Source organism: Hyposmocoma kahamanoa, unplaced genomic scaffold (genome assembly GCF_003589595.1).
Source record: "Hyposmocoma kahamanoa isolate Upper Pololo Valley unplaced genomic scaffold, ASM358959v1 88, whole genome shotgun sequence".
Classification (NCBI taxonomy): Eukaryota; Metazoa; Arthropoda; class Insecta; order Lepidoptera; family Cosmopterigidae; genus Hyposmocoma; species Hyposmocoma kahamanoa.
In genome coordinates, this window is record NW_020654466.1 from 15,041,775 (window position 1) to 15,054,880 (window position 13,106).

Here is a 13,106-nt window from a genome sequence, read left to right on the forward strand (position 1 = left end):
GTGCAAACAATAAAACGTTAAAAGATTGAATGGCGTGTTTTCTTACTCTCTATTAAGTGTGTCTAATGTATGAATCATACGGCACAAATTACAAATACGTTGTTTACTAGCGTAAGTAAATATTTCATTGTTCACTAAGAGTGATTCGTTATACCCTATGAAACGAGTTTGGTACACGTATGCTTTGAATTGAAACTTTTTAACCGGTAACTTGAAAAACAACTCGCATACAGTGTTCAGCAAGCTCAAAAATACCTCCTAAGACCCAGCAAACTACAATATCATAAATAACGCATTTGCACTTTGGTAATTTTCGAAATATTGGCATTTATTATATTAAAATGTACTAAATAGAGGCATGAGAAACCCTGTATCGCGGGCGCCATGTACACTTAGACAACCACAAATTACACCCAAACTACGCCATACAAATGTTTCTTCCTTCCCAGGAATCGAACCTGAGACCTCTGCGTGGCAGACCAACCGTTCGGCCGCGGAGGTAGTCGGTAATATAATAATTGTACGCTTCTGGTTCAAGCAACTGCTCGGAGTTTTGTATGAAATCGTATATTGTGTAGTAGAAAGAAATAACTCTCAGAGGCGAAGTTCTTAATTTCCCGTACCGCCCGTGAACATATTTTTCATCGCACTTACCAGTCATGGTCGTGTAATGTAATGAAATGTAAAAGTAATGAGAAGAAAAGTAGGCCCGAGGGTTTTATTTCGGGCATTAGTTTTTTTTTATAATAGTCAAGTTAGTCTGAATGAAAGCATACTATTTGCGTGCAAGTATGATGAAAAACATTTTATTTTAGATACCTAGAATATATATGTATTTTTAAATTCGAATGCGTTATTTTAATTATATTTTGCAGTCAACAATACATCGCACTACATACTTTTATTTGAATATCGCCTTCAGTGCAATGAAACATCATCCACAGCCTGACTTCACTAAATGCTGGGTATAAGCCTCTTGTAGTTTGTTCCGATCCTGTGTCTATACGCAACTTTGACAATCTCGCTACAGGACGGACGGAACAAGATACGTCAATGTACTGCCTTCTGCACGCTAGACGTTTACGTGATCATTGGAATACTATTGTCAGGGTCTGAATCATTTCACATATATACATTTTGGTATACACAAGGCCTTAGGGCGCGTTTCCATTATGTCGTAACGTTTATTTCATCGTTGAACGACTGTCGTGTCCAGCTGTTCTCACCAAATCGTGGCGACAATTTATCGGTTCACGGCAGCCGCCTTGTTATTTGCACGACAGAATCGTTTGAAGCCACTATTATCGTCACATTTTTATCGTGACGTTTTATTTATCATCGGACGACTGTCGTTCTAGCTCATCCCATTATTACGACAGCCTGTCGTCGTAACGACAAATAAGTCGTGAACGACAGTTAATAGTGTTTTACTATATGTGAACAACTTCATTTAAATATACAAGCCACGACACTTAAAACTGCACGACTATCTGTCGTCACGACATACTGGGAACGCGCCATAAGGAGGTTAAAAATGACAAGTTTTGCAAATAATATTATTGTACTTTGCTATAGTGCAATTTTCTACTAACTTGGATTATTTTGAACAAAATAAACCTTTCAAAATTTACACCCTACGTAAGGAACAATAAAAAAATACAAAGTCACGTAAAAATTATTTTTTATTATTAACACATTGAAATCGTATATCAAGATACCACAAACATTAATTTAATATCAGTTCATGCATACATAAACATTACTTTTTTTTTTATTAACATCAATTATTTTTATATTACTTATAATAAGCTTTAGGAGTTTGGAACCAAAATTCAAACATACCAGGTTCCATCAACCAAACAACGTTGTGATAAACTACTAAATTCGTACACGTATCTTAAATAGTCATCAGTCATTAGAAAACTACAGTAGAAGAAGTTGTCTTAACATTAATACTAAAATATTTAATAATATTCAGTTCAATATTAAAATAAATGGACAGGTTCCGAGTTACAAACTTTTGGCCAAAAATAATACACAATCTCATTGTAAATGCGTAAATAATTGTACAAAAATATAATAGTGGGGTCAATGCAAATGACAAGTTAATTTTATGTGATAAAACTTACATTAATATTAATGCAGTTCCTTACCGAACTTTTTGAGCGTTGTTTTGCATTCTTGTATAGTTTTGTTGAGGCGTTCTACAGTGGCTGACGTTTGCTTGGAGCCGAGAAGCCGAGTGCAGCTGGCGATGGTTGTGTAGTAACCGCAGACATTGTGGAGCACCCTCACAGCTCGATCACCGCATACAAACAAGTACTTCCCGCTTGCGTCGAATTTTAAGTAGTTTATCAGTCCTGGAAAGTGCAATTTAACGATAATGGCAAACGAAAAATAAACTAAATTTAAGCTTAGTGCAACTGTCTCTGTTGTTATCAAAAAAAGAGAGGATATTTAAATTTAGAGTTGCACAACTTTTAAAAATAAATTTTGTACAAATCGCTGCTTTTGATGAATACTGGCCCAAATCAAAATAGTTATTTTTTAATTTATTACACAGTTGTAGTCAGAATGTGCTAAATTTTTCACAAAATCATCTATTTTTTGTGAAAATACTCCAGTAGTTTGTTATTATTGATACATATATTGAACAAACACAAAGAAAAATTACCTCGATCCGACTGGACTCGAACTTGTTGCCTCAACGTGGTTACATATTATTTTGTCTAAGACACCGGACTTTTCATTAGTTAAATCACGTGATAACATTGGGCAGCTATACGATTCGTGGGCTTTGTGCGTCAGATACGTTTCAGTTTCTTTTAAACCATCTTCCTAATGAATTAGGTGCTTTTGAGTTATTTAGGTGCTAGTCTAGAAAGCTATCGAAATACTCCCGTGAACTTTATGGAGTAGTATAACGGCGTCAACTAATTTGACACTTCTATAATGAAATATTCTGTGTACCGAAACAGACAAATGCCTTTAAAATGTTTAGTTTACGTTTGCCCGAATCGACTCCATTATGCAACTAATCATCCGTAACACAAATCTATGTGCAAGACTACTTATTTTCAGGACATAGTACATTTCGTTCGTTCGTCTTCGCTGTGGACTGTTGTTCGATTTTATATTTCCGAAATGAAACAAGATATATAAATTCTCAAAACCCCTTTACATAGGCTTTAGTTTGAATAACGAAATTATTCTCGTAATGTACTTATTATCTTTTCGCTATATGTATAATCACATCGGACTTTGTTCTACGGATGACGATATATAAGAATATTCTGAAGCCTTTTTTGGGAGACCTTTAAGGTGGTTCAATAATTCCCATTCGTTTGAACATGCTTCCTAACCTCCCCGTTACAGACAATGCGGTATGTCCTAAGTTAATTGCAGATGACAGAAAGATTCGACAAAAAGTAGACCTCGATCTAGGCCTTGAATGTGAAACTAATAAATGCACTCAATCAATATAAAGGTACCTTGAGTCGGTTGTTCAATAATTCACAGATCTGACACCTTCGATCGAGCTAAAAATATCTCGTTTGTTGAAAAAGGATTGTGAAAATCCTATACATTGCGATATTTCTACACATTTCTGTTACGTGGGAATTATGTCCATCTCGCTTGCACTATTAACAATGGCGAATCGTGCGAGGTAATTACACATAGATTTCTAAAATACGACTGCAACTGTTTTTTTTTTCGATTCGCGACTTTTTTAAGTTTTGCTCTGTTGTGAAAAATTACGCTCATTTCAGCCTCGCTGTTAATTTTCGATCGTACGTAATTAATTACACTGATTTCGGTCGCTTATTTTCTTCTAGATTTATCGATACAATTATTGTCCTTAATAGAAATATGTTGTCCACAATAGCACAAAAACCATTAGTTATTAAACAATAATTTCACATGTTGAAAATAACAAAACGAAACTCGCTTTTTTAAATTAAAACTTAATTTCTGAAACTTTAATGACCTTTTCCCAAAAGTCAACTTTTTTGTTTAGTAATGATGGACTTGAACATGGGCCAATCACCAATCAACTTTTCTACCGATATTGGGCTGTCCCTAAATTTAGAGAAAAAAAATGTTGAAATTGGCTAATATTTTTAATAAATATATTAATATAGAACCCCTAAAACGATTATTAATTTATCCTATTTTGAGTTTGAGTCATTCGTAACGCCATACACCACAGACGAAACTTCAAAAATATTTTCTCGAAGACGAGGACAACGTTCGTTTTTGGAAAGCTAAGTAAGATCGTTCATCTTGTTCAGTTACGACAAAAATGTCAGATATGACAGTTAGTTAGGATAGGGGTGATTGATATATGCGTATTTAATATTGCAATTTAAGTTTATCCTTTTTTTTAACAAGGAATAATGACTTTTTATTTATATACCATGTGACGGGTCGAACAAGTCGTACGCCTGGTGTTACGCGACACGCTTATCCATAACAGTTGCAATGCCGCTCAGAGCTCTAAATCGCAAAAATTTAAGGAGCACTGCCAATTCCCCCTCGTCACCCTAAGACATGAGTTGAAAAGTACCACCTGCCTATAATTTCACCAGCATCCTTACCGTTCAAAACCGGAACGCGGTAATGCTTATATTACTTCTTGGCAGCAGAAATAGGTAAGGTGGCAGTACTTCCCTGGACGAGCTCTTTCACAAAGAGCTCTACTGCTACAAAATATAATCTATGTATGTCAATTTTTATACGAAGTATACTGACGCAGCCGAGCTATGTATTGATTTAGACCGAAAATAGTTCAGCGAGTCGATTAATGCTTAATCATTGTTGAAAGTTTCCCACGCAAAAAGCTAGGTAAAGTATCCACATCATCATAGTTGCTAAAGAGAGTTTTAGAACAATTGTTCCTTCGCGCTCTTGTGAAGAAGTTCGTCCAGGGAAGTACTGCCACCATACCTATTTATGTTGCCAAGGCCTATTCCACTAGTTCCTACTTGCTGCCCTGTGGTGGGGACAACTAGTAGGAAGTGGATCAAGCTGTAAATGCGTTCCGGTTTAGAAGCGAAGATTGCTGGTAAGATTACAGGCACCAGGGACTTGTTAACTTATGTTTCAGGGTGATGGGCGCAGTGATTGTGCCCGTCAGATCTTTTCGATTTAAAACTCTTGGGTGGAACTGCAAGTGTTATGGACTAACGACTTGTTCGTCTCGTCACTTGGTTTCATAAAAAAATAGTATATAATAATAATAAGTTACTTTCTCCTACCACGCACATGTCATAAGCAAGTATAATAGTTTTAAGTGGAAGATTGGGAGACAAAAGCTCTAACTAGGTTAGCTGTGCTACTATTAAGGGTAGGCATATTACTTATCATAGTGCAACTTATTCGGCCCGTTACTAGATGTATACCTCAATCTTCTTTTTTGTTATTAAAATACTTTTCCGTTTGTCTATAACCCACGTAATAAATAGTCAAGATGTGGACGTAGATGGATGGCGAGCAGGGAAGAGTGTCAACATCGATACAGGTAAACAGAGGGAGGATAAGTTAGAGTAAAAGGATCAAAAGTCCGTAATATTTCAAACGTAGAAGAATTACGACGTGATAATATTCCGGAACCAAGTGTTGTACCTGTAGTTTAGTTGACGTTCCGACGTCCCTTAGAATAATCCGTTTATTGCTGTATTCTGAACAAATCCGTTTTGGGACAAGTGGTCATGCCATCCTTTTCTTTGAGTGAGTAAAATTTATCGTGAAGTATTGGATAAACGTAGAAACAAAGGGAGGCGGAAATACCGCATTCTTTAAAGACAAAGGCTTGCGATTTTGCACAGACAAGCAATTTATTTTACTATTTTCAAGAAAAAATCGGTTTCAAATGCATTCCAATTTTTTCCTGCTCTTTTGTCGACCGATAAGTAAATCAACACGTTATTTTTGCAATAATGTGATTCTAGTATATTGGCTTTAAGAATTTAAAAACTAACAACTAAATCCTATACCATTTTTGCCCCACTAGTGTCATAAATGAGAATGTATGGATCAATGCAATGGATGGTTGTATATTTCGATGTTTGTAAGCTTGTTACTCAACACGAAACGGCCGAATGAATTTGAATGTGTTGATAATTTTTAATTTAAAGGTAATTTAAAAAATTACATAAATTGTCTTTGCAAATAAATTAATATTAGCATTATACCAAACTGTACTTTGGTATATATTACATAAAAAAGCATAACAATGTTACCAATAATGTCCTAGGAGTTCACAAAATGTTAACAGAGCGAACATTCCTAAAACTGGTTTCTCGGAATTAACTCTGATCTTAAACTTCCTTATTGCAAACTATAAAAAAGGATTTATAACTGAAGCCTAAACCTGTAACTTGAAACTCAGAGAACGGGCTTCAGAATAGACTCCTATAAATTTTCGAAACCCATTCTCTGGGTATAGGTAGCAGCAACGGGCAGGTATAAAGAATATACTAAATCAAAATGAAAGATAACTTACCAGAGTACACATGCTCGACGGTATCATAAAGTTTGCCGGTGTAAGTGTCGTAAAACTCCACGTTGGAATCTACGGACACCGCCAGGACTTCAGCGTTTGGAGAAAGTGCGATGTGTGGAGCGTTCGCGGTCTGCGTGTAACTCCCTGTTTCTAGCACGTGAGGCGACTCGCCGCGGGTGTACTCGACTGAAATTTATGATTTCTTAAATAAAGGCATAGAAGGTCACATAAGCGTAAATTGTACCAGAGAATGGCCGAGTGTAAGTTGAAGAGATCAGATACGAAATTAGGGTAATCCGACGTGTTGCTCGGGTGGTGGTGGGGCCATCTGGCCCAACGGTTGGCACTGTCTATGAGCGCGCTGGATGAAGAGGTCCCCAGTCTAAGTAAACTGTATTTAGTCATTCGCTAATAATTTAGTGCAGTAACGAGTAATTTAGCAACTAAAAGTCTATCAACCCACCAAAAAGCGTTCGCACTACAGTCGTGTACAGTAATTAGTGAGAAGTGTATTGCGAAATGATCAGACAACGCAAAAAAATAAATAAGATAGTAAAGCTTATTGCAATGGCTATTTTAGAAGAAACCGAAGAAAATTGTAGTATAAAAAAAAGAAACGAAAATGGATTCAGAGAAGAGATGAACAAGTAGCTAATAATTCTCTTCTCAAGGAAATAGCATTAAAAGATTCTAAAGAATAAATACTTGCTTACTAGCTAATGAACTCAACTAAAATCAACGTTCTCACTTGTTTAGTCGTTAAATCAAGATGCACTGCAGCGTAGTGGGGGGCGTTACTCGCCCGAAATTATAAAAAAAAAATGATCGACTCGACTAAATTACTTGCTAAAGTACTCGACTGGGGTATACGGAAAGTCATAAATGCCTCCCAGTAGGACGAATTTTGACAACGAACTTTTCTAAATTGCTTCTAGTCTAGGTGTTTTGGAAAGTGCCCCACAGTGAATTCCGTTGATCTTATACTCATAGTACAGTGAATTTTCTAGCTTTTTAGACTTTAGTATTAATTGCAAGTTTGCTAATTTTAAACCATCGCAGTTGTGTCGATGGAATGCCAATATGGCAGGATTTGTCACGTTTTGGTTTTCTGTTAAAAGTTAAGAATCGTGGTTTGTCAGTGGCTTGCCATTGAGCTATTTAACAATTCAAGGATTGGTATTGCAATTTTTTGGTATTGGTGCAGTCAACTAACTAAATTGTTAGTGATTGAATAAATGAATGCTACACCACTGGCACTCTATTTAATCTAAACTGCCATTGCAGTTAGGTTTTAATGGAATAACAATATTATCAACATTGCAATAGAATCTCAGTGGCGTCTCAATGGAATTACAATGACCAGAGGTTTCAAGAAGAAGTCAGCAGTTTTGGAACTCAGGTAATTTACGCACTTTTAAAAAACTAACCAACAAAATTGAAAGGCGCTTTGCCGAGTCTTCTTAAAATATTAAAATAAAATGTTTAGAGTGAATTTGTTTGCTATCTTTCGCTAGTATTGATTTTCCGATTATGAATGTTCAATGTTCATGTCGTTAGAAGTGGTTAGTTGTTTCTGTTCATGTCGTTAGAAGTGATTACTTGTTCAAAATTCCGCGAAATTTTTGTTCCAGCACAACAAGCTGTGTACTTTTGTTCGAATATGGCCTCCAGTGCAACGGAACAAGATGTCAATAAGTAGCTTGATGTGTTCCCGTCTGTACCCCCGTCAGAGTACAATAGTCTACATATTTGTGTAAAGACTTCAAAGGAGTATTTTGCCACAAAATGTAATTTGGAATGCGGTCACAATAGACTCACGCAGCCCATCTTTTGGATTTATCTCATAGCTCTTGATTTTTTGTTAATTGAACCAACCTTCTCAGAGATTACGTTAGTTATTGTTACCCATCATCCCATATTTCCTAAGATATCCCATATTATTCAACTACCTATATTCAATTCCCGTCGGTACATTTGTTTTTATTTTTTATTCCGAGTATAAATTCAGAAGCATGTTTTTTTGGACATTAGTAATTTGTCCCTTTCAGGATAAACAATTCTGGCAAGATAACATAGTAGGTACTCATAGAAGGAGTAATGGTGGTGATATTTTTTTTCAGATACGTTAAACAAGACAGACGGACAGATAAAATGGGCTTTTGTCTCTTTGATTCTAGAATAAGGGCTAACAAGGAATGGGACTTATAAACACAATTTTATGCGAGATTCGAAATTATCGAGATTTTTATTTTCTTTGATAATTTATCATGATATCTCCGATAAATAACCATGCTGATTCATAGTTTTGTCTCTAATGGTTTGTGGCTAGAGGTCGTTACCTATTTCTGACGCCAAGCGGTAATGTGAGCAATACTGCAATCCGGATTTGAAGGGTGAGGATAGGTACTGGTGAAATTACAGGCACATGGGACTCGTCAACTTACGTCTGAAGGAGACGGGCGCAGTGCCCCTCAAACCTTTATGATTTAAAGCTCTGAGTGGCACTACAACTATTATGGACAGGCTTATCGCTTACTAACAGGTGCACGACTTGTTCATTCCACTTGGTATCTAGGTATCTAAAACAAAATTTTTTTGAGATTATCATTTGACACGTCTCTGATACAAACACATGGCACAACATCAATGGCAATAGCATTTTGTTTATTCCAATTGATTTTATAAATACCAAATTAACAAGGTATATTTACTAAGATAATTATCGTGATAATTATGATAATTATCGTGAACCCAGATTTTATATATGTATTTTATATGTATATGTATAAGTGCGCTGTCCGTTACGTACACGGTCGCACTAACTCTTGAATAAATTGAATATTAACTAATACACTAGTGCATAATTTGGTCATGCTCGTATTTTTATTAACGTCACAATAAAATTATATACCAGAAAAATTTATTAAAAAATTATTACCTAACGTTTGTGAATAAAAATTATATTAAGTTCGTAGTAACATTTTTCACGTATTTTCTGCTAAATTTTCTACATGTAAATTTATAAATGTAAATTTTTCTGTGATTAAAAGGAACAAATTGATTTCATAACAATAAAATTAACCTACGTCACCGATGTAGGCCACGTCAATCACGTTAAACTCTTTAAATTATATACATCGTTGGATGTAGAGGAAATAAAATAAAGCGTACAATAGAGAAGCAGTGTTATGTCATTCAATTACGAAAGTGATAAGTGATTTATCACTAACAAATGACAACTGTCGTTCATTGTTTGCCCGTTTCTATTTGTACGTCGTGTCTATTTCCTTTATGCTTGTGAGACTAAACATAGGGTGATTTTGTGTCGAAATTAAGACGCATTTTATCAAACGGTCAAATTATAATTATGTAGGAACGTGTATTCAGAGCAACAACCCGAAAGTTTTTTTTTACAAATTGCCATATTTAATAAGTTTAATGCCCTTTTGCACTAATAGTTTTAGTTTTTAGTATTATTAACTTTAGAGATACTGACTTTCAATGACGATTTTTTTATTTGTTAAGAGGAAAACAATTTTTTTTCCTACAAAGTACGTACATTAAATTTTAATATTAAGTTTGTTGAATATTGCGATGTTTTACTAACATTATATATATATTTTAATTACTCCGCTACGTTGTTATAATTATTAATACAAAGATCGAAAACTAAGAAAAATTCCTTCGATCTTCGATTCGAACCAGCGCCTTCAGCATACCGTGCCTGACGCTCTCCTAACTGAGCTACGGGACGAACCAGCAGACCTTGCGAATTTTTCTATGTGCTTGTTGCAGTTCTTTGTTTTAGTTTCAACGACTTTTTTGCCGTAGCGCCTGTGATCTGTGCGAAATCTATTTCTTCACAGTTTCACATCAGTTTGTTCTTTGTATTCATTATCATTATGCACTCCTGGACACATAATTTGAGCCATTGCATTTTCAGTATTAAATACCCTAAGCTTAAACAATGTTTGATTGATCAAAAACTATTAAGCAATTTTTAAACTGGTATACTAAACGTCATTTCTAAAGTCCTTGTTGAACATTTCTTCGATGATAACAATATTTTTTTATTTTAGCCCATAGGTTCCCAAACTTTTCCCGACCACATAGGCAAGATAAAAAAAATTCCAACGTCCACCAACACGAAAAATAATTGAAAACACGTATTTTTTATACCAACTTAACATAAAAAATCAGTAGGAAAAAAATTATACATTTGTAGTGCAGTTTATATAGATAATTCAGGTTTTCTTTTCAAATGCGGTAGCATCCCTCTGGACAGCATCGACGCCCCCCAATAGCTTCCGAAACACCTATCGCCCGTCTAGGACTCTTTAGCGCCCACTGGGTAGGGTAGGGACCGCTTTGGGAAGCTATGTTCTAGCCCTTAATAATAGAAATGCAAAACACTCTGGGCAACAATCGGCGAGTACTTCGGTTGGCAAATCCTGTCACCACAGTGGCAACTATAAGGGATTCACCATTTATTCACATGGAATCGCCTTGACCCAGCCAGAAAAACCTTTATATCCACGCAATAGTTTTATTTTATTTATCTTTTATTAACAGACAACTGAAATCTACAAAAATGTTAGCACAGAATTAAAACAATGCTTCTACTTATATTCTACCAGGGCACTTACTCTTCTCTGCAATGGCCTTCAGGAGGCTGTTGGGGCTAACACGTATTCTGTTCAGTAACGACGGCGACTTTTTACGTACTACAGCCATGAAAATTGTCTACCCGCGCATCAGCGAACATGCCAGAGGCACTGCAGAAACGTGACGACAACAACATCCCAACGACACCCTGAAGGCGTTGTTATACAGCACACGTAGAGCAATAAGAGCGACAACGACGTTGCGTCTTTCGCTACCGTCCGGATCGACAAGATTTTTCTGACGAGCTTAATGCTATTCAGTGTCGATAAGTGTGGTGACTACCTTATAGTGTATGGCGTCGATACGATAAGAAGATGGTGTTATTTTGGAGTATATCGTTTTGTGTGGTTTTTTATACATATATTATTATGTTTTTTTTATATAGATATTCAATGCGTAATGTATTTTTGAGGACCCCCGTGGTTGAGTGGTGTGCACACCGGATTTCATGGTGTCGCCATCTCTGTCCCGGGTTCAATCCGCAGCCGAGTCAATGAAGAAACAACTTTTCCATAACACAAGTGCATGTAACGTTGTCAAATATTTACATATCTAGTTATTTATAATTATTTGAAACAAATGCTACTTCGCAATAAGGCCGCCTGTTGTACGGACGGCTGCACATCAAGCTACACATTGACAGGTCTTATTGCGTTGCTTTGGACGCGATATTCGAACTAAATGAATAGCTTGATGCGCTTTTGATTGTACATTATAGTGATTTTTTTTTTTTTTTAATGTACAATAAAGAATATTTCGTTCATACTTTCAAAGTTTTCCAGGGCGTACGGAGCGCGTTAGGTAACAGATAATGTTGTTGCTGTCTCTATCGATCGTGGCGCAAGTTGTCAGTGCGAGGGCGAGACAGCACATATTTGGAAAGACATCCCCGTGTGATTATTTCGATATTTTTTTTCAAATTACAAGACAATTGTGACGTAATTGTGTAAATATACCTTTCTAATATAAGAAAGTGTCTTCTTTTCTAGAGTTCGAATGTTTGAAAATCGGTCGTGATTTAAGAGTTTTTGAGCACGTGTATTTTTATATATAATTGACGAATCACGAGCACAGAGTTTCTAGCACGTATCTACAAAACATAATTGTATTTGATTTGATCCATATAGCACAAATAACGCTGTAACAAATTTTCAAAAAGGTTCTATTTCTGTTTATCTATGTAGCTATACATATAGAGTTATTGTATTTTTTATATTACCAAGTGACGGGACGAAAAAGACGTGCGCCTGTTGGTAAACGACACGCCTATCCATGACAGTTCCAGTGCCATTCAGAGCTTTAAATCGCAAAGATCTGAGGGGCACTGATACTGCGCCCGTCATCCTGAGACATAAGTTGATAAGTCCCATGTGCCTGTAATTTCACCAGCACCCTTACCCTGGTAAACCGGAACGAAGTAATGCTCACATTACTACTTGGCGGCGGAAATTGGTAAAAAATAAAGAATATTTGAAAAAAAAAAAAAAAAGAAGACAAAAAACCAAGTTTGTGAAAAGAAATACAAAACAAAATAAAAACAGAACAGGCCCAAAAATTAAGTTAGCGTAATGTTCATTAGAGGTATAGATTTGGTAGTAAGTTGTTTAGCAACGCCTTCCACGTGCTTTCTTTTGCTGTGAGGGCACCGGCAATATGGCACATGAAACTAAAATTGTCGTAATCAAATGTCGTTATTTATACATAATATTTAATTATCCATTTCATCATCATCATCAAACAGTCCTCTCTCCAGTCATCTCTCTTCTAAACCAGCTCCTTGCCCTCCTTATACGACACGACACCGGCCTTTCCCTTTATTTGCTCTATGTAACTACGCCTAGGTCGACCTCTTCCCCTCTTCCCCTCGATCTTTCCCTCCAAAATGGTCTTAAAGTCGTTGTCTTGTCGTATCAAATGTCCAATCATTTTCCCGCGT

The 13,106-nt window shown here is 36.0% G+C and overlaps 1 protein-coding gene across 1 annotated transcript in view; it reads right to left on the reverse strand.

Moving 5' to 3' along the window:
- Positions 1–1,804: 1,804 nt before the first annotated feature.
- LOC113235621 (transducin beta-like protein 2) overlaps positions 1,805–13,106 on the reverse strand; it is an 82,820-nt gene continuing 71,518 nt past the window's right edge. Inside the window, exons 5-6 of the mRNA XM_026471396.1 lie at positions 6,506–6,691; positions 1,805–2,360 (exon numbers count right to left, since the gene is read on the reverse strand). Of these exons, the coding sequence (XP_026327181.1) occupies positions 2,137–2,360; positions 6,506–6,691 (410 nt within the window). The 3' untranslated portion in view covers positions 1,805–2,136. The remainder of the gene's footprint in view (positions 2,361–6,505; positions 6,692–13,106) is intronic.